This window comes from Pseudophryne corroboree, chromosome 7, assembly GCF_028390025.1.
Source record: "Pseudophryne corroboree isolate aPseCor3 chromosome 7, aPseCor3.hap2, whole genome shotgun sequence".
Classification (NCBI taxonomy): Eukaryota; Metazoa; Chordata; class Amphibia; order Anura; family Myobatrachidae; genus Pseudophryne; species Pseudophryne corroboree.
The window spans coordinates 360,407,657-360,434,013 of record NC_086450.1 but is presented as its reverse complement, the minus strand read 5'-3'; the positions used below and the strand labels follow the sequence as shown (position 1 = coordinate 360,434,013).

Sequence of the window (26,357 nt, the reverse complement as noted above, 5' to 3'; positions counted from 1 at the left end):
GGCCTGGGTGTGTAGTGCTGTAGCAGCATGGACGGATACCTTATCTGACGAACTTGATACCTTGGACAAGGATACTATATTAATGACCATGGGGCATATAAAAGATGCTGTCCTATATATGAGAGATGCTCAAAGAGACCTTAGCCTTCTGGGCTCTAGAATAAATGCAATGTCGATTTCTGCCAGTAGGGTCCTGTGGACTCGGCAATGGACAGGCGATGCCGACTCAAAAAGGCACATGGAGGTTTTACCTTACAAGGGTGAGGAATTGTTTGCGGAGGGTCTCTCGGACCTGGTCTCCACAGCTACTGCTGGAAAGTAAAAATTTTTGCCATATGTTCCCTCACAACCTAAGAAAGCACCGTATTACCAAATGCAGTACTTTCGATCACAAAAGAGCAAGAAAGTCCGAAGTGCGTCCTTTCTTGCCAGAGGCAGGGGCAGAGGAAAGAAGCTGCACAACACAGCTAGTTCCCAGGAACAGAAGTCCTCCCTGGCTTCTACTAAATCCACCGCATGACGCTGGGGCTCCACAGGCGGAGCTAGGCCCGGTGGGGGCGCGTCTCCGAAATTTCAGCCACAAGTGGGTTCACTCCCAGGTGGATCCCTGGGCAATAGAGATTGTGTCTCAGGGATACAAGCTGGAATTCGAAGAGATGCCCCCTCACCGATACATCAAATCGGCCCTGCCAGCTTCCCCCTTAGAGATGGAAATAGTGTTAGCTGCAATTCACAAATTGTATCTTCAGCAGGTGGTGGTCAAGGTTCCCCTCCTTCAACAAGGAAAGGGTGGTTATTCAACCATGTTTGTGGTACCGAAACCGGACGGTTCGGTCAGACCCATATTGAATTTAAGATCCCTGAACATATACCTGAAAAGGTTCAAGTTCAAGATGGAATCGCTCAGAGCGGTCATCGCAAGCCTGGAAGGGGGGGATTTTATGGTGTCTCTGGACATAAAGGATGCATACCTTCATGTCCCCATTTATCCACCTCATCAGGCGTACCTCAGATTTGTGGTACAGGATTGTCATTACCAATTCCAGACGTTGCCGTTTGGTCTCTCCACGGCACCGAGAATATTTACCAAGGTAATGGCGGAAATGATGTTGCTCCTGCGGAAGCAAGGGGTCACAATTATCCCATACTTGGACGATCTCCTCATAAAGGCGAGATCCAGAGAGCAGTTGCTGATCAGCGTGGCACGCTCTCGGGAAGTGTTACAACAGCGCGGCTGGATTCTAAATATTCCAAAGTCGCAGTTGATTTCTACGACTCGTCTGCTCTTCCTGGGCATGATTCTGGACACAGACCAGAAGAGGGTTTATCTCCCGATGGAGAAGGCTCAGGAGCTCATGACACTGGTCAGAGACCTATTAAAACCAAAACAGGTGTCGGTGCATCACTGCACGCGAGTCCTGGGAAAGATGCTGGCATCATACGAGGCCATTCCCTTCGGCAGGTTCCATGCGAGGACCTTTCAATGGGATCTGTTGGACAAGTGGTCCGGATCACATCTACAGATGCATCGGCTGATCACCCTATCCCCCAGGGCCAGGGTGTCTCTCCTGTGGTGGCTGCAGAGTGCTCACCTTCTCGAGGGCCGCAGATTCGGCATTCAGGACTGGGTCCTGGTGACCACGGATGCAAGCCTCCGAGGGTGGGGGGCAGTCACACAGGGAAGAAATTTCCAAGGTCTGTGATCAAGTCAACAGACTTGCCTTCACATCAATATCCTGGAACTAAGGGCCATATACAACGCCCTAAGTCAAGCGGAGACCCTGCTTCGCGACCAATCGATGCTGATCCAGTCAGACAACATCACCGCAGTGGCTCATGTAAACCGCCAAGGCGGCACAAGGAGCAGGGTGGCGATGGCGGAAGCCACCAGAATTCTTCGCTGGGCGGAGAATCGCGTAAGAGCACTGTCAGCAGTGTTCATTCCGGGAGTGGACAACTGGGAAGCAGACTTCCTCAGCAGGCACGACCTCCACCAGGGAGAGTGGGGACTTCATCAAGAAGTCTTCGCGCAGATTGCAAGTCGGTGGCAACTGCCACAGGTGGACATGATGGCATCCCGCCTCAACAAAAAGCTACAGAGGTATTGCGCCAGGTCAAGAGACCCTCAGGCTATAGCTGTAGACGCACTAGTGACACCGTGGGTGTTCCAGTCGGTTTATGTATTTCCTCCTCTTCCTCTCAAAGGTGCTGAGAATCATAAGAAAAAGAGGAGTGAGAACAATACTCATTGTTCCGGATTGGCCAAGAAGGACTTGGTTTCCAGAGCTGCAAGAAATGCTCAGAGGACCCATGGCCTCTGCCTCTAAGACAGGACTTGTTGCAACAGGGGCCCTGTCTGACTTACCGCGGCTGCGTTTGACGGCATGGTGGTTGAATGCCGGATCCTAGCAGAAAAAGGCATTCCGGATGAGGTTATTCCTACGCTGAAAAAGGCTAGGAAGGACGTGACGGCTAAACATTATCACCGTATATGGCGAAAATATGTTGCTTGGTGTGAGGCCAGGAATGCCCCTACGGAGGAATACCAGCTGGGCCGTTTCCTTCACTTCCTACAGTCGGGAGTGACTTTGGGCCTAAAATTGGGTTCCATTAAGGTCCATATTTCGGCCCTATCCATTTTCTTTCAAAAAGAACTGGCTTCTCTACCTGAAGTTCAGACGTTTGTAAAGGGAGTGCTGCATATTCAGCCCCCTTTTGTGCCTCCAGTGGCATCTTGGGATCTTAACGTGGTGTTGAGTTTCCTGAAGTCACACTGGTTTGAGCCACTTAAAACCGTGGAGTTAAAATTTCTCACGTGGAAGGTGGTCACGCTATTAGCCTTGGCTTCAGCTAGGCGTGTGTCAGAATTAGCGGCTTTGTCACATAAAAGCCCCTATCTGGTTTTCCATATGGACAGGGCAGAATTGCGGACCCGTCCACAATTTCTGCCAAAAGTGGTGTCATCTTTTCATATGAACCAACCTATTGTGGTGCCTGTGGCTACTCGTGACTTGGAGAATTCCGAGTTACTAGATGTTACTAGATGTAACTGATGTCGCTGTTTATCCTGTATGCATCCAACAAGCTGGGTGCTCCTGCTTCAAAGCAAACTATTGCTCGCTGGATCTGTAACACGATTCAGCAGGCTCATTCTGCGGCTGGATTGCCGCTACCAAAATCAGTAAAAGCCCACTCCACAAGGAAGGTGGGCTCTTCTTGGGCGGCTGCCCGAGGGGTCTCGGCATTACAGCTTTGCCGAGCAGCTACTTGGTCAGGTTCAAACACTTTTGCAAAGTTCTACAAGTTTGATACCCTGGCTGAGGAGGACTTTCTGTTTGCTCATTCGGTGCTGCAGAGTCATCCACACTCTCCCGCCCGTTTGGGAGCTTTGGTATAATCCCCATGGTCCTTACGGAATCCCCAGCATCCACTAGGACGTTAGATTTACCGGTAAGTATAATCTTATTTTCTCTAATTCTCGTAGTCCGTAGTGGATGCTGGGCGCCCGTCCCAAGTGCGGACTTCTTCTGCAATACTTGTATATAGTTATTGCTTAAATAAGGGTTATGTTATGGTTGCATCAGGGTTGATCTGATGCTCCGTTGTTGTTCATACTGTTAACTGGGTAAGTTTATCACAAGTTATACGGTGTGATTGGTGTGACTGGTATGAGTCTTGCCCTGGATTCCAAAATCCTTTCCTTGTACTGTCCGCTCTTCCGGGCACAGTTTCTCTAACTGAGGTCTGGAGGAGGGACATAGAGGGAGGAGCCAGAGCACACCAGTATCCAAATTCTTTTTTAAAGTGCCCTGTCTCCTGCGGAGCCAGTCTATTCCCCATGGTCCTTACGGAGTCCCCAGCATCCACTACGGACTACGAGATATAGATTTACCGGTAAGTAAAATCTTATTATTTTCATATTTTTCATGTTGCAATAACTTTCTCTTATTTTATTCTACAAGATCCCAGAATGTGCAGAATGGAGACTCACATTACACTCTCCAATCAACCAACCTAAATTCACCACTGCCCAATAGCAGCCATCAAGCTGAAGCCACAAAGCCCCCATTTATTGGACCTCAAAAAATAATCGAGGTGAGTGCTCTTTATTTTTTTTGTAGTTTGGAACCTCTAGAATTAGCTATTCCCTTCCTGTTTTGTAGATACAAAATACTGAAACAGAATATACTTAGCAAAAAACAATGCTACAATATTGAATAATCAATGTGTTAGAGCTAATAAATCAATTGCTGGTTTATTCTTCCATTCCATAATACTACCTAGCAACTGTTGGATGCTGCATTTTATCTAGAGCACAGATTCTCAAACTTGGTCCTCACGTCCCCAAACAGTTCACGTTTTCCAGGTCTCCTCACAGAATTGCAAGTGAAATAATCGGCTCCACCTGTGGATATTTCAAAATGTATCTGTCAGTAATGAATACTTTTGTGCTCCTGCTGGGTGATCTGGAAAACTTGTGGGGTCATGAGGACTGAGTTTGAGAACCACTGATCCACCTTACCCCAACACTGCCCATAGTACTGAGTGTCCTTAACCCTCTCATTGCCCCAGCTTCTATCTGTTCTTACCCCCTCTTTGTCCCCCAGGATTGCCCCAGCTGATATATATCCTTACCCACTCCCTTCCCTAAGCTCTGCGCCAAGTACTTCCCGTCTCTAACCACCTCCTTACCCCGCTACTATCTACGCTTACCTAACAGTACTGCCCCAGCTGCTATCTACCCTTACTCTAACTTCGCCTGTCAAATACCCTGACTCCCCTCTACCCCCTGCCTTAACGCCCGGCTCTAAACCAACTGCTACCTGCCCCCAGCACTGCACTTGTTGGATATGCAAGATCAATGCATTGTGATAGAACCCAGAAACAGCGGAGTAAGAGGACAACTTTTTAAAGTGAGAAGACCCTGGGACCCACATATATTTTTTTTTGGTCAGCGCAATCACTGGGGTACGCAGCTGAGTAGCGTACCACAATGGGTTTTTCTGTGTGGGGTCTTTTTTTTTTTTCTTTTTTTTTTCTTTTACATCTATGTGGATCTGGCTTTTTCACTGCATTTGATGTGGATCTGGCTTTTTCAGTGTTTGTGGATCTGGGGGTTAGCTGCTCAGTAATGTGTGTGGGGAGGGGGGTAGATTGCCCTGGGGCTAGCTACACAGCATTGTGGCCGTGGAATAGTGTTTGTTTTGGTGAGGATTTGGTGTTTTTTTTTTTTTTTGGGGGGGGGGGGGGGGGGGTGTCTGGATCCTAGATTTTAGATACATTTGGAAAGGCCTGCCTTACAATGTCTACAGAGCAGGTTGGTCAGAGTCTTAAGAGATTAATTTGGTGGTACATGGGAACTACATAGATTGTACCACACACTTTAATCAGATCGGTGTGTGCCTATTGGGCGCTGGGCTGCACGCATCCTTCAAAGACAACTTATGTTTGAGACCATTTTCTATTCAGCACATACTAACAGAATTCTACATATTGTACTTGTTTACACCCAAAGATGCCGATTTTAGACATTAGGCACTACTTCAGCGCTTTACGGCATGTTCCAAATGTTCCAATCCTTTTCTTGAGTCCTATGAGGGGAGAAAACTGGTTGCTCACCCTTTACGCTCTTGATTTTTCTTGTTAGGCTTATTCTATCTGCTCTGGTTGAAGAACATACTTTTCTATTCCTGGTACTGTCCTAGCAGCTTTGTCAAAATAAAGAAAATATATAGAGTTTCTCACTTCAGTGCTACAGAGAGGGAGGAGTTTGAGCTTTTGGAGGCCATTTTACATTTTTCTCTTAAGTCCTAGGACTTGGAGGAAAAGTTAGATTTAAATGCAAGCATAAAAATCTCTTTTTATGTGTGTGCACATGCTTTTACAGAGCCCATAAACCTTTCTACTCCTACTGAAGATGTTTGAAATTTCAGTGTCACTTTGTTTTTCTGCAGCAGTGTACATAGGGTTTCCACAGGGAAACATTGGTGTATAGTAGGGGATGAGGCATCTGGGTACCAAACAGTTAAAGCTTTATATTGTACAATTTTCTGCATTATCCTACCTGCCTAATAAGGCTGTGTTAATTACATAAGGGTCCATTGCAGTGTTGTATAATTTTCTGCATTGTGTGTGACTGTGTGCCTTGATCTGCTGTCTGGTTTCGCTTTGTGTATCCCAGTTATCTATCACTATTATACCCTGGGCTCAGGTGCTGGCTGGGTTAGAAGTGCTCAGAATGTGTGTGTGTGTGTGTGTGTGTGTGTGTGTGTGTGTGTGTGTTAATGTCCCTGTATTACTCTTCGGCAGAGAGTAAGGATCTGAGGAGGACATGTTAAATTACGGTCTTTGTGCTGTTTGCTATACACCTCCCAGCCAGTCTGCGGCTCCTGCAGATTCTATGGTTAAAGCCTTGGAAGGTGGACCTAGATTCCAAGAAAAGCTTAGAAATTCGCCTCTTCATGGGGGATAGTCTTTTTGGGGAGGAATTAAATAAGATCATGTCCTCTTCGGCGGTGGCCAAGACTTCCTTTCTTCCACCAACTAACCTGGCTCAGAAGGCCAGGAGTACTACCTTTCGCTCCTTTCGGCCTCAGGGAAAAGCGAAGGGTCAGTCGTTCCCTAGACTATCTCGCCCTTCCAAACCCAAGGCCATCCAGTCCTGGGCGGCACGTCAACCGGCCGCAAAGACCAATAAGCCCGCATCCTGACTTGGCGGGCCTCCCCCTGGGGGACCCCAAGGTGGGGAGGCAGACTTCTGCACTTTGCTCAGGTTTGGCACACGACCACTTCAGACTCTTTTGGTTGCTAGAAATTGTCTCGGAGGTATGCTGTCTCGTTCAAGGGACATCCCCCTCACCAGTACTTAACCACGGGTCTACCATCGGACCCGATAAAAGCACAAACTGTGGTCCGTTCTCCCCTGCACTCGAGTGATTGAGCTGGTTCGTCTGTCCCAGAAGGACAGGGTCTACTTTTCTACCCTGTTTTTGTTCCCAAAAACAGGTCACACTGGCTTATTCTCAACCTCAAATTTTTGAACAAATTTGTGAGAGTATCTAAGTTTTGCATAGATACTTTGCGTTCAATAGTTTTGGCCATGGACCTGTGGACTACATGGTGTTACTGGATATTCAAGATGCATATCTGCATATTCCTATTGTCACTTCTCACCAGCAGTTCCTGCGGTTTGCTATTGGCAACCTACACTACCAGTTTCAGGGTCTGCTGTTTAGGCTTGTCCACGGCTCCTCTCATTTTTACCAAGGTTATGGCCATCATGACGGCCCATCTCCGTCATCAGGGGGTGCGAATCCTTCCATACCTGGATGACTTGCTTATTATGGCAAACTCACGGGAAGTCCTCCATCAGTCCTCTCCAACTGGCAGTAACCTTCCTACAGTCCCACAGTTGGCTGATAAATTGGAAAAAGTCTTCTTTGGTGCAGTCTCAGAGCATGGTACACCTGAGGGCACTCCTGGACACCCACAGCCAAAGACTGTATATGTCACCAGACAAAGTTCTGAAAATGCAGACCAAAATACGTCCCTTCCTTCACCATCTTCGAGTGTCTATACACTCATCGATGCAAATTCTCGATCTGATGGTGTCTTTTGACATGATCCTCTCCAGGTGGAACGGCCTGCTTCATTAGATCAGATCTCAAATTATCTCCTTGACTCCGGGGGTTCGCATATCGCTGACCTGGTGGCTGCAGGACCAGCGATTGAGCGTGGGCCGTGCCTTCTGGATCCCCAACTGGTTCCTGCTGACAACAGACGCCAGCCTTCATGGCTGGAGAGCGGTGACAGAGCAACACTTGTTTCAGGGACATTGGACCAGGGTAGAATTTCTGCTTCCAATCAATATACTGTAGTTGAGAGCAGTGTTCAATGCATTGACACTGGCTCGCCCTATTCTGCAGAACACCACATGGTAATGATGGAAGTGTCAAAGATCCTGCATTGGGCGGAACGATATCTTCCGGCCATATCAGAGGTGCTCATCCCAGGTTTACTCAACTGGGAAGCAGACTTCCTCAATCGTCGGGATGTTCACGTCAGAGAGTGGGCTCTTCATCCCAAGGTCTTTCAACTCTTGGTAGACAGATGGGGTCTGCCGAACGTGGATCTCATGGCTTCTCGACACAATCACATTCTGTTCTTCACCTGCCTTACATCTTCCCTCCGGTGTCATTTCTACCCCGGGTTCTTTGGAAGTGTAAACAAGGAGTAAAGCTCATTCTTATCACTCCAGCGTGGCCCGGATGTCCCTGGTTCTTAAATCTCTAGGGACTCTTGGCAGAGCAACCCCTTCTACTTCCTCAGCGACAGGACCTTCTACGTCAGGGTCCTTGTTTTCATCCGGACCTGACCCGGCTGTCTTGGAAGACGTGGCTCATGGAGCTTCGCTTCTGAGATCAAAAGGTTTTTCTGAGGCAGTCGTACAGACTATGCTGAAGGCCTGCAAGCCGTCCTCTGCCCGTATATATTATAGGGTATGGCACGCTTACTTCACTACTAAGCGTCATGATGCCACTAAGTTCAGGACTTCCAGGAGTCTGGCTTTTCTTCAGATGTTTAGACCTAGGCCTTTGTCTTGCCTCTCAAGGCACACATTTCTGCCTTGTCAAGATTGCTTCCATTCTTGATGTACACTTATTCCTTCCGGGTGATGTTCGCATTCAGCCTCCCTATGTCCCTCCGGTGGCGCCATGGGATCTGTCTGTTGTGTTGGAGGCTCTCCAGGAAGCTCCTTTCGAACCTCTTGAATCTGTGGACCTCAAATGGCTAACTGCCAAGTTCTCTTACAACTGGCTATTGCCTTCGGACTTGGGTGCATTATCCTGTCATTTTTCTTTCCTTTTTGATTTTCCACCATGACAGAGCAGTTCTCTGAACTAGACCTGGTTACCTCCCTAGGGTGGTTTCGTCTTTTCATCTTAACCAAGAGATTGTAGTTCCGCCCTTCCTCTCGCCGGACTTGTTGGCTAAAGAGCGTTCTTAAGATGTGGTTAGGGCTCTGTGTCTGTGGACAGTACTGCCTCCTATTAGATGTTCTGATGCCCTTTTTGGTTTTCACAAACGTGGCTGGCCTGCTAATAAGCAGAAGCTGGCCAGATGGATTAGCATGGTGATTGCACAAGCTTACACTCGGGTTGGTCTTCCAGTTTCAGCTTCGGTTTCTGCCCATTCTTCTCGGTCTGTAGGACCTTCTTGGTCGGCACACTGTGAGGCGTCCGCTGAACAATTGTTCAAGGCAACTACATGGTCTTCGGTACATGCGTTTCTTAGGTTTTATTCCTTTGTTAAAATTTGCCTCCTAGGATGTTTCGCCTCTTTATTCGCTCAGGCTCGTCCCCTCCCTTGAGATACTGCTTTAGGACGTCCCTGATATTTCCCTGTGGAAACCCTATGTACCCTGCTGCAGAAAAGAAGAGTTATGGTAGACTTACCTTTTTGTTAACTCTTTCTGCGAAGTAAATGGGGTCCACAGGGCGCCCACCCTGACGCACCTGGCCTCTCTGGGTTTGTATGGCATTGGCCTCTGGTTCCTTCTCCTGTCAGTGAGAATGTGTGCTTATGTGCCCAACATCTTTTTTTTCTTCTCCTTCCTGCTTGCTGCATTGGACTAGTTGACAAAACTGAGCTACCAGTGCCTGGAGGTGGGGTTATAAGGGAGTGAAGCTATGAATCCTGGAACAGCTTAAGCTTTAACTGTATGGTGCCTGGATGCCTCATACACCACTACACACCAATCTTTCCCTGTGGACCTTATGTACTTTGCAGAAAGAGAGTTAACAAAGGTGTAAGTCTACCATAACTTTTTTTTCTCTGACGTCCTAAGTGGATGCTGGGGACTCCGTCAGGACCATGGGGAATAGCGGCTCCGCAGGAGACAGGGCACAAAAGTAAAAGCTTTAGGATCAGGTGGTGTGCACTGGCTCCTCCCCCTATGACCCTCCTCCAAGCCTCAGTTAGATTTTTGTGCCCGGCCGAGAAGGGTGCAATCTAGGTGGCTCTCCTAAAGAGCTGCTTAGAGTAAAAGTTTTGTTAGGTTTCTTATTTTCAGTGAGTCCTGCTGGCAACAGGCTCACTGCTACGAGGGACTTAGGGGAGAAGAAGTGAACTCACCTGCGTGCAGGATGGATTGGCTTCTTAGGCTACTGGACACCATTAGCTCCAGAGGGAGTCGGAACACAGGTCTCACCCTGGGGTTCGTCCCGGAGCCGCGCCGCCGACCCCCTTGCAGATGCCGAAAAGTGAAGAGGTCCAGAAACCGGCGGCAGAAGACTTTTCAGTCTTCATAAGGTAGCGCACAGCACTGCAGCTGTGCGCCATTGTTGTCAGCACACTTCATAGCAGCGGTCACTGAGGGTGCAGGGCGCTGGGGGGGCGCCCTGGGCAGCAATGATAGTACCTTATTCTGGCTACAAATACATCACATATAGCCCCTGGGGGCTATATGGATGTATTTAACCCCTGCCAGGTCTCAGAAAAACGGGAGAAGAAGCCCGCCGAAAAGGGGGCGGGGCCTATTCTCCTCAGCACACAGCGCCATTTTCCCTCACAGAAATGCTGGTGGGAAGGCTCCCATGCTCTCCCCTGCACTGCACTACAGAAACAGGGTTAAAACAGAGAGGGGGGGCACTGATTTGGCGATATGACTATATATATCTATATATCTATATATATATCTATATATATATCTATATATATATATATATATATATATATATATATATATATATATTAAAATGCTATAAGGGAAAAACACTTATATAAAGGTTGTCCCTGTATAATTATAGCATTTTTGGTGTGTGCTGGCAAACTCTCCCTCTGTCTCCCCAAAGGGCTAGTGGGGTCCTGTCCTCTATCAGAGCATTCCCTGTGTGTGTGCTGTGTGTCGGTACGTGTGTGTCGACATGTATGAGGACGATGTTGGTGAGGAGGCGGAGCAATTGCCTGTAATGGTGATGTCACTCTCTAGGGAGTCGACACCGGAATGGATGGCTTATTCAAGGAATTACGTGATAATGTCAACAGAGAGGGCCGGCAAACAAAATAGTACCTGTCCAGGCGTCTCAAACACCGTCAGGGGCTTTAAAACGCCCATTTACCTCAGTCGGTCGACAGACACAGACACGGACACTGATTTCAGTGTCGACGGTGAAGAAACAAACGTATTTTCCTTTAGGGCCACACGTTACTTGTTAAGGGCAATGAAGGAGGTGTTACATATTTCTGATACTACAAGTACCACAAAAAAGGGTATTATGTGGGGTGTGAAAAAACTACCTGTAGTTTTTCCTGAATCAGATAAATTAAATGAAGTGTGTGATGATGCGTGGGTTTCCCCCGATAGAAAATTATTGGCGGTATACCCTTTCCCGCCAGAAATTAGGGCGCGTTGGGAAACACCCCTTAGGGTGGATAAGGCGCTCACACGCTTATCAAAACAAGTGGCGGTACCGTCTCCAGATAGGGCCGTCCTCAAGGAGCCAGCTGATAGGAGGCTGGAAAATATCCTAAGAAGTATATACACACATACTGGTGTTATACTGCGACCAGCGATCGCCTCAGCCTGGATGTGCAGAGCTGGGATGGCTTGGTCGGATTCCCTGACTAAAAATATTGATACCCTTGACAGGGACAGTATTTTATTGACTATAGAGCATTTAAAGGATGCATTTCTATATATGCGAGATGCACAGAGGGATATTTGCACTCTGGCATCAAGAGTAAGTGCGATGTCCATATCTGCCAAAAGATGTTTATGGACACGACAGTGGTCAGGTGATGCAGATTCCAAACGGCACAAAGATGTATTGCCGTATAAAGGGGAGGAGTTATTTGGGGTCGGTCCATCGGACCTGGTGGCCACGGCAACTGCTGGAAAATCCACCGTTTTTACCCTAAGTCACATCTCTGCAGAAAAAGACACCGTCTTTTCAGCCTCAGTCCTTTCGTCCCCATAAGAGTCATATCTGCCCAGGGATAGAGGAAAGGGAAGAAGACTGCAGCAGGCAGCCCATTCCCAGGAACAGAAGCCTTCCACCGCTTCTGCCAAGTTCTCAGCATGACGCTGGGGCCGTACAGGACCCCTGGATCCTACAAGTAGTATCCCAGGGGTACAGATTGGAAAGTCGAGACGTTTCCCCCTCGCAGGTTCCTGAAGTCTGCTTTACCAACGTCTCCCTCCGACGGAGGCAGTATTGGAAACAATTCACAAGCTGTATTCCCAGCAGGTGATAATCAAAGTACCCCTCCTACAACAAGGAAAGGGGTATTATTCCACACTATATTGTGGTACTGAAACCAGAAGGCTCGGTGAGACATATTCTAAATCTGAAATATTTGAACACTTACAAAGGTTCAAATCAAGATGGAGTCACTCAGAGCAGTGATAGCGAACCAGGAAGAAGGGGACTATATGGTGTCCCGGGACATCAGGGATGCTTACCTCCATGTCCCAATTTGCCCTTCTCACCAAGGGTATCTCAGGTTCGTGGTACAGAACTGTCACTATCCGTTTCAGACGCTGCCGTTTGGATTGTCCACGGCACCCCGGGTCTTTATCAAGGTAATGGCCGAAATGATGATTCTTCTTCAAAGAAAATGGACGACCTCCTGATAAGAGCAAGGTCCAGAGAACAGTTGGAGGTCGGAGTAGCACTATCTCAAGTAGTTCTACGACAGCACGGGTGGATTCTAAATATTCCAAAACCGCAGTTGTTTCCGACGACACGTCTGCTGTTCCTAGGGATGATTCTGGACACAGTCCAGAAAAAGGTGTTTTCTCCCGGAGGAGAAAGCCAGGGAGTTATCCGAGCTAGTCAGGAACCTCCTAAAACCAGGAAAAGTGTCAGTGCATCATTGCACAAGAGTCCTGGGAAAAATGGTGGCTTATTACGAAGCGATTCCATTCGGCAGATTCCACGCAAGAACTTTTCAGTGGGATCTGCTGGACAAATGGTCCGGATCGCATCTTCAGATGCATCAGCGGATAACCCTATCTCCAAGGACAAGGGTGTCTCTCCTGTGGTGGTTACAGAGTGCTCATCTTCTAGAGGGCCGCAGATTCGGCATTCAGGATTGGATGCTGGTGACCACGGATGCCAGCCTGAGAGGCTGGGGAGCAGTCACACAAGGAAAAAATTTCCAGGGAGTGTGATCAAGTCTGGCGACTTTTCTCCACATAAATATACTGGAGCTAAGGGCAATTTATAATGCTCTAAGCTTAGCAAGACCTCTGCTTCAAGGTCAGCCGGTATTGATCCAGTGGGACAACATCACGGCAGTCGCCCACGTAAACAGGGCGGCATAAGAAGCAGGAGGGCAATGGCAAAAACTGCAAGGATTTTTCGCTGGGCGGAAAATCATGTGATAGCACTGTCAGCAGTGTTCATTCCGGGTGTGGACAACTGGGAAGCAGACTTCCTCAGCAGGCACGACCTCCACCCGGGAGAGTGGGGACTTCATCGGGAAGTTTTCCACATGATTGTAAACCGTTGGGAAAGACCAAAGGTGGACATGATGGCGTCCCGCCTGAACAAAAAACTGGACAGGTATTGCGCCAGGTCAAGAGACCTTCAGGCAATAGCTGTGGACGTTCTGGTAACACCGTGGGCGTACCAGTCGGTGTATGTGTTTCCCTCCTCTGCTTCTCATACCCAAGGTATTGAGAATTATAAGACGTAGAGGAGTAAGAACTATACTCGTGGCTCCGGATTGGCCAAGAAGGACTTGGTACCCGGAACTTCAACAGATACTCACAGAGGACTCATGGCCTCTGCCGCTATGAAGGGACTTGCTTCAGCAAGTACCATGTCTGTTCCAAGACTTACCACGGCTGCGTTTGACGGCAGGGCGGTTGAACGCCAGATCCTAAGGGAAAAAGGCATTCCGGAAGAGGTCATTCCTACCCTGGTCAAAGCCAGGAAGGAGGTGACCGCACAACATTATCACCACATGTGGCGAAAATATGTTGCATGGTGTGAGGCCAGGAAGGCCCCACGAAGAAATTTCAACTCGGTCGATTCCTGCATTTCCTGTAAACAGGAGTGTCTATGGGCCTCAAATTGGGGTCCATTAAGGTTCAAATTTCGGCCCTGTCGATTTTCTTCCAGAAAGAATTGGCTTCAGTTCCTGAAGTCCAGAAGTTTGTCAAGGGAGTACTGCATATACAACCCCCTTTTGTGCCTCCAGTGGCACTGTGGGATCTCAACGTAGTTCTGGGATTCCTCAAATCACATTGGTTTAAACCGTTCAAATCTGTGGATTTGAAGTATCTCACATGGAAAGTGACCATGCTGTTGGCCCTGGCCTCGGCCAGGCGAGTGTCAAAATTGGCGGCATTTGTCTCACAAAAGCCCATATCTGTTTGTCCATTCGGACAGGGCAGAGCTGCGGACTCGTCCCCAGTTTCTCCCTAAGGTGGTGTCAGTGTTTCACCTGAACCAGCTTATTGTGGTACCTGCGGCTACTAGGGACTTGGAGGACTCCAGGTTGCTAGATGTCGTCAGGGCCCTGAAAATATAGGTTTCCAGGACGGCTGGAGTCAGGAAAACTGACTTGCTGTTATCCTGTATGCACCCAACAAACTGGGTGCTCTTGCTGCTAAGCAGACGATTGCTAGTTGGATGTGTAGTACAATTCAGCTTGCACATTCTGTGGCAGGCCTGCCACAGCCAAAATATGTAAATGCCCATTCCACAAGGAAGGTGGGCTCATCTTGGGCGGCTGCCCGAGGGGTCTCGGCTTTACAACTTTGCCGAGCTGCTACTTGGTCAGGGGCACACCCTGACTGAGGAGGACCTGGAGTTCTCTCATTCGGTGCTGCAGAGTCATCCGCACTCTCCCGCCCGTTTGGGAGCTTTGGTATAATCCCCATGGTCCTGACGGAGTCCCCAGCATCCACTTAGGACGTCAGAGAAAATAAGAATTTACTTACCGATAATTCTATTTCTCGTAGTCCGTAGTGGATGCTGGGCGCCCATCCCAAGTGCGGATTGTCTGCAATACTTGTACATAGTTATTGTTACAAAAATCGGGTTGTTATTGTTGTGAGCCATCTTTTCAGAGGCTCCGCTGTTATCATGCTGTTAACTGGGTTCAGATCACAGGTTGTACAGTGTGATTGGTGTGGCTGGTATGAGTCTTACCCGGGATTCAAAAATCCTTCCTTATTGTGTACGCTCGTCCGGGCACAGTATCCTAACTGAGGCTTGGAGGAGGGTCATAGGGGGAGGAGCCAGTGCACACCACCTGATCCTAAAGCTTTTACTTTTGTGCCCTGTCTCCTGCGGAGCCGCTATTCCCCATGGTCCTGACGGAGTCCCCAGCATCCACTACGGACTACGAGAAATAGAATTATCGGTAAGTAAATTCTTATTTTTTTTTTTACTTTGCAGAATGTAAAATACATGAATGGGAATCCGTCACCTAAACCATCATTGAATCGTTCAGTACTAAATAACTGTACAAATGTGAAAAGGTCAGTTGGTGCCGTGTCAGAAACCGTGCTAATAGATGATGAGGAAAAGAATAAGAAGAGTGAACCTCTAGTCAATGGCAAATCTGAACTTGGTTCCAGCTTGCCGGATACTTGTGACGTAGAAGACCTATCTGAAGACGTAATATGGTGTAGAATGACCTGGAATAAGAAACGTCTCAATGGGGTTGTTCATACAAATGTTTTTAGCACTTCTAAAAATCATCTTAAGGCAACATCTAGTACAGCTGCTCAAAAGGATCGTACAGGATTGACTTCAATCCAGAGAATTCCATCGGCTGATCAGTCTGTAAGTGTTTTATGCATTTTATGTATGTGAATGATTTGTTAGGTGTCAAGCAAAACCTGAACATTTTCAGTTGCTCTGAGATACTATATACTATTGTATTACAGCAGCTGATTATTCAGAAATTGTATAACATTACCATATATCTGTAAGAGGTTTCCTAAACCGATAGTTTAACTGGAAACCATTCTGTAAAAATGTAATTTGTTTGAACTTAACCTTTAGAAGTATGCTGCAGAGTAATTGTTTCATAAAACTTAGTTTTACTGTACTATATGCTTGTCTCTATATGGTTTTAATTATTCATTTCCTCTTTCCTCTTCTGTTCCATGCCACCACATTGCCTATTTATTGGCTTCCCATACTATCCCTTTAAACTGGGACACTTATGAATAACACAGCTTCTGTGGCTGGCTGACTTAGTCTGCTTTTCACCTGGTTTTAATCATTTGAAAACCTGAGTCATTTTTAAATGTCCCCGTTTAAAGTGATAGTATGGTTAGCCTACCTACACAGGGGGTGTGGACGGGGAAGGGGTGTAATTGAATCAGAGAGCCATTCTGCCCGTTTGTTGATGATTATGGGAGAGGTATAAAGGGAGAACTTGACAGGAACACAAGTAAATAGACCTTTGGAGTCCATTTAAACTTACTGCTTTGACATGTAATAAATGCTACTTTAATACAAAATATTGAAGCCAAAACTGAGGCCCTTTGGGTCACCATAGAAACTGGGAAGAAGGACATTATTCGCATTGGGGTGATCTATAGACCACCAGGCCAGGGGCAGGATTTGGACAGGAACCTATTGTTGGACATCTCTAAAATGGCTTTAAAGGGAGAAGTCATAATCATGGGAGACTTTAATTTACCTGATGTAAATTGGGAGGGGTCTTTTGCAAGTTCAGCTACAAGTGGCACATTTCTACATTCCTTACAGGGAGCATCTCTCAAGTAATTGGTGAGGGAGCCCACTCGCAAAGACTCAATATTAGATCTAATTCTTACAAATGGTGATAGGATATCTGATATATATGTGGGTGAGCACCTGGGATCCAGTGATCATCAAGCAGTATGGTTTAGTATAAAGACAGGATCCAACTCCTCTCACACAAAAACAAAGGTGTTGGATTTTAGAAATGCAGACTTTGCAAAAATGGGGAGATGTTTAAGTGATTCATTGGCAGACTGGAGGAACTTGGAAGGAGTGCAGGAGAGGTGGAAAAAACTGAAAAGTGCATTACTAAGTGCAACAGACCTTTGTATCAAAATGGTTAGGAAAAGCACCAGGAAAAGGAAGCCAGTGTGGTTCACAAAAGTAGTATCAACTAGTGTGAAAGCAAAAAAGATGGCTTTTAGGAAATACAAACGGACTCAAAATAATAACGACAAAGAGGTGTATCTGGACAGACGGAAGGATGCTAAGAAAGTGATCAGACGTGCAAAGGCAGAAGCTGAGGAGAAAATGGCCCAGTCAGTAGATAAAGGGGGCAAAACTTTTTTTAAGTATATAACTGAAAGGAGAAAATCAAATGGAGGAATAATAAGACTTAAGACAGAGAGTGGGCATTTGGTGGAGGGAGACAAGGCAATAGCAGATCACCTAAGTAATTATTTCTCTAACGTCTTAAGTGGATGCTGGGACTCCGTAAGGACCATGGGGAATAGCGGCTCCGCAGGAGACTGGGCACAAAAGTAAAAGCTTGAACTAGCTGGTGTGCACTGGCTCCTCCCCCTATGACCCTCCTCCAAGCCTCAGTTAGATTTTTGTGCCCGAACGAGAAGGGTGCATGCTAGGTGGCTCTCCTGAGCTGCTTAGAGTAAAAGTTTATTTTAGGTTTTTTATTTTCAGTGAGTCCTGCTGGCAACAGGCTCACTGCATCGTGGGACTAAGGGGAGAAGAAACGAACTCACCTGCGTGCAGAGTGGATTGGGTTTCTTAGGCTACCTGACATTAGCTCCAGAGGGACGATCACAGGTTCAGCCTGGATGGGTCCCGGAGCCGCGCCGCCGGCCCCCTTACAGAGCCAGAAGAACGAAGAGGTCCGGTGAAATCGGCGGCAGAAGACGTTCCTGTCTTCAACTAAGGTAGCGCACAGCACTGCAGCTGTGCGCCATTGCTCTCAGCACACTTCACACTCCGGTCACTGAGGGTGCAGGGCACTGGGGGGGAGCGCCCTGAGACGCAATAAAAACAGAAATACCTTAGGATGGCAAAAGAAATACATCACATATAGCTCCTGGGCTATATGGATGTATTTAACCCCTGCCAGTTTTCCAGAAAAAAGCGGGAGATAAGGCCGTCGTGAAGGGGCGGAGCCTATCTCCTCAGCACACAAGCGCCATTTTCCCTCACCGTTCCGCTGGAAGGACGGCTCCCTGACTCTCCCCTGCAGTCCCTACAGAATCAGGGTAAAAACGAGAGAGGGGGGGCACTATTGGCAGCTAAATTATAAACAGCAGCTATAAAAGGGAGTAACACTTATATAAGGTTATCCCTATTGATATATATATATAGCGCTCTGGTGTGTGCTGGCAAACTCTCCCTCTGTCTCCCCAAAGGGCTAGTGGGGTCGTGTCCTCTATCAGAGCATTCCCTGTGTGTGTGCTGGGTGTCGGTACGATTGTGTCGACATGTATGAGGAGGAAAATGATGTGGAAGCAGAGCAATTGCCTGTATTAGTGATGTCACCCCCTAGGGAGTCGACACCTGACTGGATGGTTGTATTTAAAGAACTACGTGACAGCACTTTGACGACATGAGACAGCCGACAAATCAATTAGTGCCTGTCCAGGCGTCTCAGACACCGTCAGGGGCGATAAAACGCCCGTTACCTCAGTGGGTCGACACAGACCCAGACACGGATACTGAGTCCAGTGTCGACGGTGAGGAGACAAACGTAATGTCCAGTAGGGCCACACGTTACATGATCACGGCAATGAAGGAGGCATTGAACATTTCTGACACTACAAGTACCACAAAGAAGGGTATTATGTGGGGAGTGAAAAAACTACCAGTAGCTTTTCCTGAGTCAGATGAATTAAATGAGGTGTGTGATAAAGCGTGGGTTTCCCCCAATTAAAAAGTGCTAATTTCTAATAAATTATTGGCACTATACCCTTTCCCGCCAGAGGTTAGGGCGCGTTGGGAAACACCCCCTAGAGTAGATAAAGCGCTCACACGTTTATCTAAAGTAGCGTTACCGTCTCCTGATACGGCCGCCCTCAAAGAACCAGCGGATAGAAGGCTGGAAAATATCCTGAAGGGTATATACACACATACTGGTGTTATACTGCGACCAGCAATCGCATCAGCCTGGATGTGCAGTGCTGGAGTTGCGTGGTCGGATTCCCTGACTGAAAATATTGATACCCTGGATAGGGACAGTATATTACTAACTATAGAGCATTTGAAGGATGCATTACTATATATGCGTGATGCACAGAGGGATATTTGCACCCTGGCATCAAGAGTGAGTGCTATGTCCATTTCTGCCAGAAGAGCGTTATGGACGCGACAGTGGTCAGGGGATGCGGATTCCAAACGACATATGGAAGTATTGCCGTTTAAAGGGGAGGAGTTATTTGGGGCCGGTCTATCGGACCTGGTGGCCACGGCAACGGCCGGAAAGTCCACCTTTTTACCCCAGGTCACCTCTCAGCAGAAAAAGACACCGTCTTTTCAAACTCAGTCCTTTCGTCCCCATAAGTACAGGCGGGCAAAAGGCCACTCATTTCTGCCCCGGGGCAGAGGAAGAGGAAAAAGACTGCACCAGGCAGCCTCTTCACAGGAGCAGAAGCCCTCCTCTGCTTCTGCCAAGTCTTCAGCATGACGCTGGGGCTTTACAAGCGGACTCGGACACGGTGGGGGCCCGTCTCAAAAATTTCAACGCGCAGTGGGCTCACTCGCAAGTGGACCCCTGGATTCTGCAGGTAGTATCACAGGGGTACAAACTGGAATTCGAGACGTCTCCCCCTCGCCGGTTCCTGAAGTCTGCTCTACCAAAGTCTCCCTCCGACAGGGAGGCAGTTTTGGAAGCCATTCACAAGCTGTATTCCCAGCAGGTGATAATCAAGGTACCTCTCCTACAACAGGGAAAGGGGTATTATTCCACGCTGTTTGTGGTACAGAAGCCGGACGGCTCGGTGAGACCAATTTTAAATCTAAAATCCTTGAACACTTACATAAAGAGGTTCAAATTCAAGATGGAGTCACTCAGAGCAGTGATAGCAAACCTGGAAGAAGGGGACTATATGGTGTCTCTGGACATCAAAGATGCTTATCTCCATGTCCCAATCTACCCTTCTCACCAAGGGTACCTCAGGTTTGTAGTACAAAACTGTCATTATCAGTTTCAGACGCTGCCGTTCGGATTGTCCACGGCACCTCGGGTCTTTACCAAGGTAATGGCCGAAATGATGATTCTTCTTCGAAGAAAAGGCGTTTTAATTATCCCTTACTTGGACGATCTCCTGATAAGGGCAAGGTCCAGGGAACAGTTAGAAGTCGGAGTAGCACTATCTCAGTTAGTGTTACGTCCGCACGGGTGGATTCTAAATATTCCAAAATCGCAGCTGATTCCAACGACACGTCTCCTGTTCCTAGGAATGATTCTGGACACAGTCCAGAAAAAGGTGTTTCTCCCAGAGGAGAAGGCCAGGGAGTTATCCGAGCTAGTCAGGAATCTCCTAAAACCAGGACAGGTGTCAGTGCATCAGTGCACGAGGGTCCTGGGAAAAATGGTGGCTTCTTACGAAGCGATTCCATTCGGAAGATTCCATGCAAGAACGTTTCAGTGGGATCTTCTGGACAAATGGTCCGGATCGCATCTTCAGATGCATCAGCGGATAACCCTGTCGCCAAGGACAAGGGTGTCTCTTCTGTGGTGGCTGCAGAGTGCTCATCTACTAGAGGGCCGCAGATTCGGCATTCAGGATTGGATCCTGGTGACCACAGATGCCAGCCTGAGAGGCTGGGGAGCAGTCACACAGGGACAAAATTTCCAGGGCTTGTGGTCAAGCATGGCAACATCTCTTCATATAAACATTCTGGAACTAAGGGCCATTTACAATGCCCTAACTCAAGCAAAACCCCTGCTTCAGGGTCAGGCGGTATTGATCCACTCGGACAACATCACGTCAGTCGCCCACGTAAACAGACAGGGCGGCACGAGAAGCAGGAGGGCGATGGCAGAAGCTGCAAGGATTCTTCGCTGGGCGGAGAATCATGTGATAGCACTGTCAGCAGTGTTCATTCCGGGAGTGGACAACTGGGAAGCGGACTTCCTCAGCAGACACGACCTTCACCCGGGGGAGTGGGGACTTCATCCAGAAGTCTTCCAAGAGATGGTAAACCGTTGGGAAAAACCAAAGGTGGACATGATGGCGTCCCGTCTCAACAAAAAACTAGACAGATATTGCGCCAGGTCAAGGGACCCTCAGGCAATAGCGGTGGACGCTCTGGTAACACCATGGGTGTACCAGTCAGTGTATGTGTTCCCTCCTCTGCCTCTCATACCAAAAGTACTGAGAATCATAAAAAGGAGAGGAGTAAGAACTATACTCGTGGTTCCGGATTGGCCAAGAAGGACTTGGTACCCGGAACTTCAAGAGATGCTCACGGAGGACCCGTGGCCTCTACCTCTAAGAAAGGACCTGCTCCAGCAGGGACCTTGTCTGTTCCAAGACTTACCGCGGCTGCGTTTGACGGCATGGCGGTTGAATGCCGGATCCTGAAGGAAAAAGGCATTCCAGAAGAAGTCATCCCTACCCTGATAAAGGCCAGGAAGGATGTAACCGCGAAACATTATCACCGCATTTGGCGAAAATATGTTGCGTGGTGTGAGTCCTAAGAGGCCCCTACAGAGGAATTTCAACTGGGTCGCTTCCTACATTTCCTGCAAACAGGACTGTCTATGGGCCTAAAATTAGGGTCCATTAAGGTTCAAATTTCGGCCCGGTCGATTTTCTTCCAAAAAGAACTGGCTTCTGTGCCTGAAGTCCAGACGTTTGTCAAAGGGGTACTGCATATACAGCCTCCTTTTGTGCCCCCGGTGGCACCTTGGGATCTCAATGTGGTTTTGGGGTTCCTAAAATCACATTGGTTTGAACCACTCACCACTCACCACTGTGGAATTAAAATATCTCACATGGAAGGTGGTAATGCTGTTAGCCCTGGCTTCAGCCAGGCGTGTCTCGGAATTGGCGGCTTTATCTTATAAAAGCCCTTACCTGATTTTTCACACGGATAGGGCAGAATTGAGGACTCGTCCTCAATTTCTCCCAAAGGTGGTTTCAGCGTTTCACGTGAACCAGCCTATTGTGGTGCCTGCGGCTACTAGGGACTTGGAGGACTCCCAGTTACTGGACGTAGTCAGGGCCCTGAAAATATATATTTCCAGGACGGCTGGAGTCAGGAAATCTGACTCGCTGTTTATCCTGTATGCACCCAACAAGCTGGGTGCTCCTGCTTCTAAGCAGACGATTGCTCGTTGGATTTGTAGTACAATTCAGCTTGCACATTCTGTGGCAGGCCTGCCACAGCCAAAATCTGTAAAAGCCCATTCCACAAGGAAAGTGGGCTCATCTTGGGCGGCTGCCCGAGGGGTCTCGGCTTTACAACTTTGCCGAGCAGCTACTTGGTCAGGGGCAAACACGTTTGCTAAATTCTACAAATTTGATACCCTGGCTGAGGAGGACCTGGAGTTCTCTCATTCGGTGCTGCAGAGTCATCCGCACTCTCCCGCCCGTTTGGGAGCTTTGGTATAATCCCCATGGTCCTTACGGAGTCCCAGCATCCACTTAGGACGTTAGAGAAAATAAGAATTTACTTACCGATAATTCTATTTCTCATAGTCCGTAGTGGATGCTGGGCGCCCATCCCAAGTGCGGATTGTCTGCAATACTTGTATATAGTTATTGTTACAAAATTCGGGTTATTATTGTTGTGAGCCATCTTTTCAGAGGCTCCTTCGTTTATCATACTGTTAACTGGGTTCAGATCACAGGTTGTACGGTGTGATTGGTGTGGCTGGTATGAGTCTTACCCGGGATTCAATATCCTTCCTTATTATGTACGCTCGTCCGGGCACAGTATCCTAACTGAGGCTTGGAGGAGGGTCATAGGGGGAGGAGCCAGTGCACACCAGCTAGTTCAAGCTTTTACTTTTGTGCCCAGTCTCCTGCGGAGCCGCTATTCCCCATGGTCCTTACGGAGTCCCAGCATCCACTACGGACTATGAGAAATAGAATTATCGGTAAGTAAATTCTTATTTTTTGCTCAGTATTTACTACAGAAGAAGGGATGGGGCCACAGTTAAATTGCAAGGACATTCATAAAAATAAGGTAGATGAAAATACATTTACAGAGGAGAAGGTCCTAACAGATCTTTCAAAACTAAAAGTGGATAAATCAATGGGACCAGATGGGATACACCCAAGGATACTCAAAGAGCTAAAAGATGTGCTGGTTACACCTTTAACAGAATTATTTAACCAGTCACTAAATACAGGTGCTATTCCAGAGGACTGGAAAAGAGCAAATGTAGTTCCACTGCACAAAAGTGGAAGCAAGGAAGAAGCAAGTAACTACAGACCAGTAAGCCTTACATCAGTAGTAGGGAAAGTAATGGAAAAACTATTAAAAGAAAGAGTTGTGGAATATCTTAAATCAAACAACTTACAGGATCCAAAACAGCATGGATTTACTGGTGGGAGATCATGCCAAACAAATCTTATTGACTTTTTTGACTCTGTGATGAAAATAATAGATCAAGGGGGAGCTGTAAATGTAGCATATCTAGACTTTAGTAAGGCAATTGACACTGTCACACATCACAGACTGCTAAATAAACTTGAAAGCCTGGGGGTGGATTATAAATCAGTTAAATGGATAAGAACCTGGTTGCAGGATAGGAAACAGACAGTCGTAGTTAATGGACTGCAATCTATGGAGGGAAATGTTACCAGTGGAGTACCCCAGGGATCTGTACTTGGTCCAGTTCTCTTTAATATCTTTGTTGGTGACATTGCAGATGGTATTGAAGGGAAGATATGCCTTTTTGCAGATGATACAAAGATATGCAACAGGGTAGACACACCGGGAGGGGTCAAACAAATGATTAATGACCTAGGTAGGCTTGAGAAATGGTCAAGAACGTGGCAACTACAGTTTAATGCTAAAAAAATGCAAAATCATGCACTTGGGTCTCAAAAACCCAAAGGCTAATTATAGTATCAAGGGTACTATAATGGAAACTACTGAGGAGGAAAGAGATTTAGGAGTCACTATTTCAAGTGACTTGAAGGCAGGAAAGCAATGCAACAAAGCAATGAGAAAGGCAAGTCAGATGCTTGGTTGCATAGGGAGAGGAGTCAGTAGCAGGAAAAAAGAAGTGATAATGCCACTGTATAGGTCATTGGTACGGCCCCATCTGGAATACTGTGTCCAGTTCTGGAGACCCTATCTCCAGAAGGATATAAATACATTAGAGAGTGTACAAAGAAGGGCAACTAAAATGGTGCATGGCCTACATCACAAAACTTACCCGGAAAGGCTAAAAGATCTTAACATGTATAGTTTGGAGGAGAGAAGGGAAAGGGGGGACATGATAGAAACTTTCAAATATATAAAGGGTCTTAACAAAGTTCAGGAGGGAAACATTCTTCAAAGGAAAAGAAGTATTAGAACTCGAGGGCATACATTGAGACTAGAGGGGGGGAGGTTCAGGGGAAATTTAAGGAAAAATTACTTCACAGAAAGGGTAGTGGATAAGTGGAATAGCCTCCCATCAGAGGTGGTAGAGGCTAAGACTGTAGGGCAATTTAAACATGCTTGGGACAGGCATATAAATATCCTTACAAAGAATTAAGGTTCAAAAAGGGTTGAGATTGCCTAAAGGATAAAATAAAAAAGGGGCAGACTAGATGGGCCAAGTGGTTCTTATCTGCCGTCAAATTCTATGTTTCTATGTTGTGTTTTTAGATCTGTTATTTTTTTTTATGCCAATAAAATAATATAAACCAGTGAGTTACTGGTTTATTATATATTTCTCTTTCATCCACTAGGGGACACTGGAGTCCTATACAGTAGGGGTGTGAAGCCTTGAACCGGAGGTGTGGCACAATCTTAAATTAGCATTGTCTGCACAGCCGGCTCCTCCCCCTTCACATCCCTCCTCCCTCAGTTTGAAAAATTGTGCTGGAGGCACAATACGTGGAGCACTTGAGCTCCTGACTAAAAATCTAAAAGGGGCTGCGTAACCCTAATAAAGGGGGGACAAAGCTGCCTAAGATCAGAGAGACAAAGATCCCTATTGAAGGGACCTGCATCTCTCCACAGGAGATCCTCAAAGATCAACTAATAGTGAGTACTGGTACAAGGGATCCAGTTAGTAATGATATATTTTTATTTTTTTCCCCTCTCTCTAAAACCTGGCCTCAATACTGTTTAAAACTCCCTTTTATACAGCTAATCAGGGAGGAAGGGCATGGCAGCGCGTGGGAGACTTAGTGCGGCGCGGGACTCAGCCTGTCTTCCCTGTAAGCAGGGGGGGACGGCGGAAGCGGCGCGCTGCACAGCAAGATCAGAGCGGAGAACAGGCGCCGCTACGGGAGACGGACCCGTCGCGCGTGCCAGCCCCAGGGCGAGCTGCAAATGCGGTGACTCACGGGCGGAGAGGAGCACGGGCACCGCTGCAGAAGACGGACCCGTCGCGCGCGCGCCAGCCAGCGGGTCCGGAGCGCGCTGTGTAGCGGCAGAGGGGGAGATCACTGTTGAAAGGCCACATCATATGAACTTACATAGTGGGGACCATGTTTGTTCGTTTTGGCGCCAGGATGAGGTGAGGGATGGGTCCTCCCCCACCAGTAGTGTACATAGGACAAAGTTTATTCTTAAAAGAAATAACTCCCCCTGCTGCACGGCCTGGATAGTACAGGCATTAAGATAATAGAGAGAGTTAGGCAACAGCTCCCTCTGCTGGGGAAATGTGTATATATACAATATGAGGATCTCCTGAAAAGTAATCAAACTTTACAAATTATATTTTCAAGGGACGTCTGTTCAAAGATCCCGGAGAAAATACACAGAAGCAAGCCAACTCTAACATCGTAGCTGATTTACAGTTGGGGTGTGAGGGTTGAGAGTCGGCTGGTGTTTTATTTTTTATTTTAATTTTTTGACCTGTTCCTTTTATAAAGAAAAGGGGACAGGTAATTCCAGCCGGATCCAATACCTTTGCTTCCGTCATCTCCCAGTCTTTCTCTTCCTAGTTTAAAGGGTGAAAGCGCTGCGTAATACCCTGGTAAGGGGTTTTAAAAAGAAAAACAACATGTCTAAGGCTACCAAGACCTCAAAGACCTGCTATGTTTGTACGAAATGTAACAAGAAGAGCACGCGGGTTGGCAGCTCCGGGGTGTGCGACTCCTGCTTAGACAAGGACGCTCCACCTGGGAGCAGTGCTCTGCCTAAGGCTTGGAAAGACAACCTTGCCAATAGAATCTCCAAGGAAATGGCAGAATCCCGCAAGCAGCAATCAGAATGGGCTGCGGGATTCTC

At 47.4% G+C, this 26,357-nt stretch overlaps 1 protein-coding gene across 5 annotated transcripts in view; it reads left to right on the top strand.

Annotated features, from left to right (window-relative positions):
• USP42 (ubiquitin specific peptidase 42) overlaps positions 1-26,357 on the top strand; it is a 204,478-nt gene that overhangs the window by 145,980 nt on the left and 32,141 nt on the right. For all 5 annotated transcript variants that reach the window (XM_063934470.1, XM_063934473.1, XM_063934471.1 and 2 more), the window contains 2 exons: positions 3,963-4,095; positions 15,414-15,803. In XM_063934470.1, coding sequence (XP_063790540.1) covers positions 3,963-4,095; positions 15,414-15,803 — 523 coding nt within the window. The remainder of the gene's footprint in view (positions 1-3,962; positions 4,096-15,413; positions 15,804-26,357) is intronic.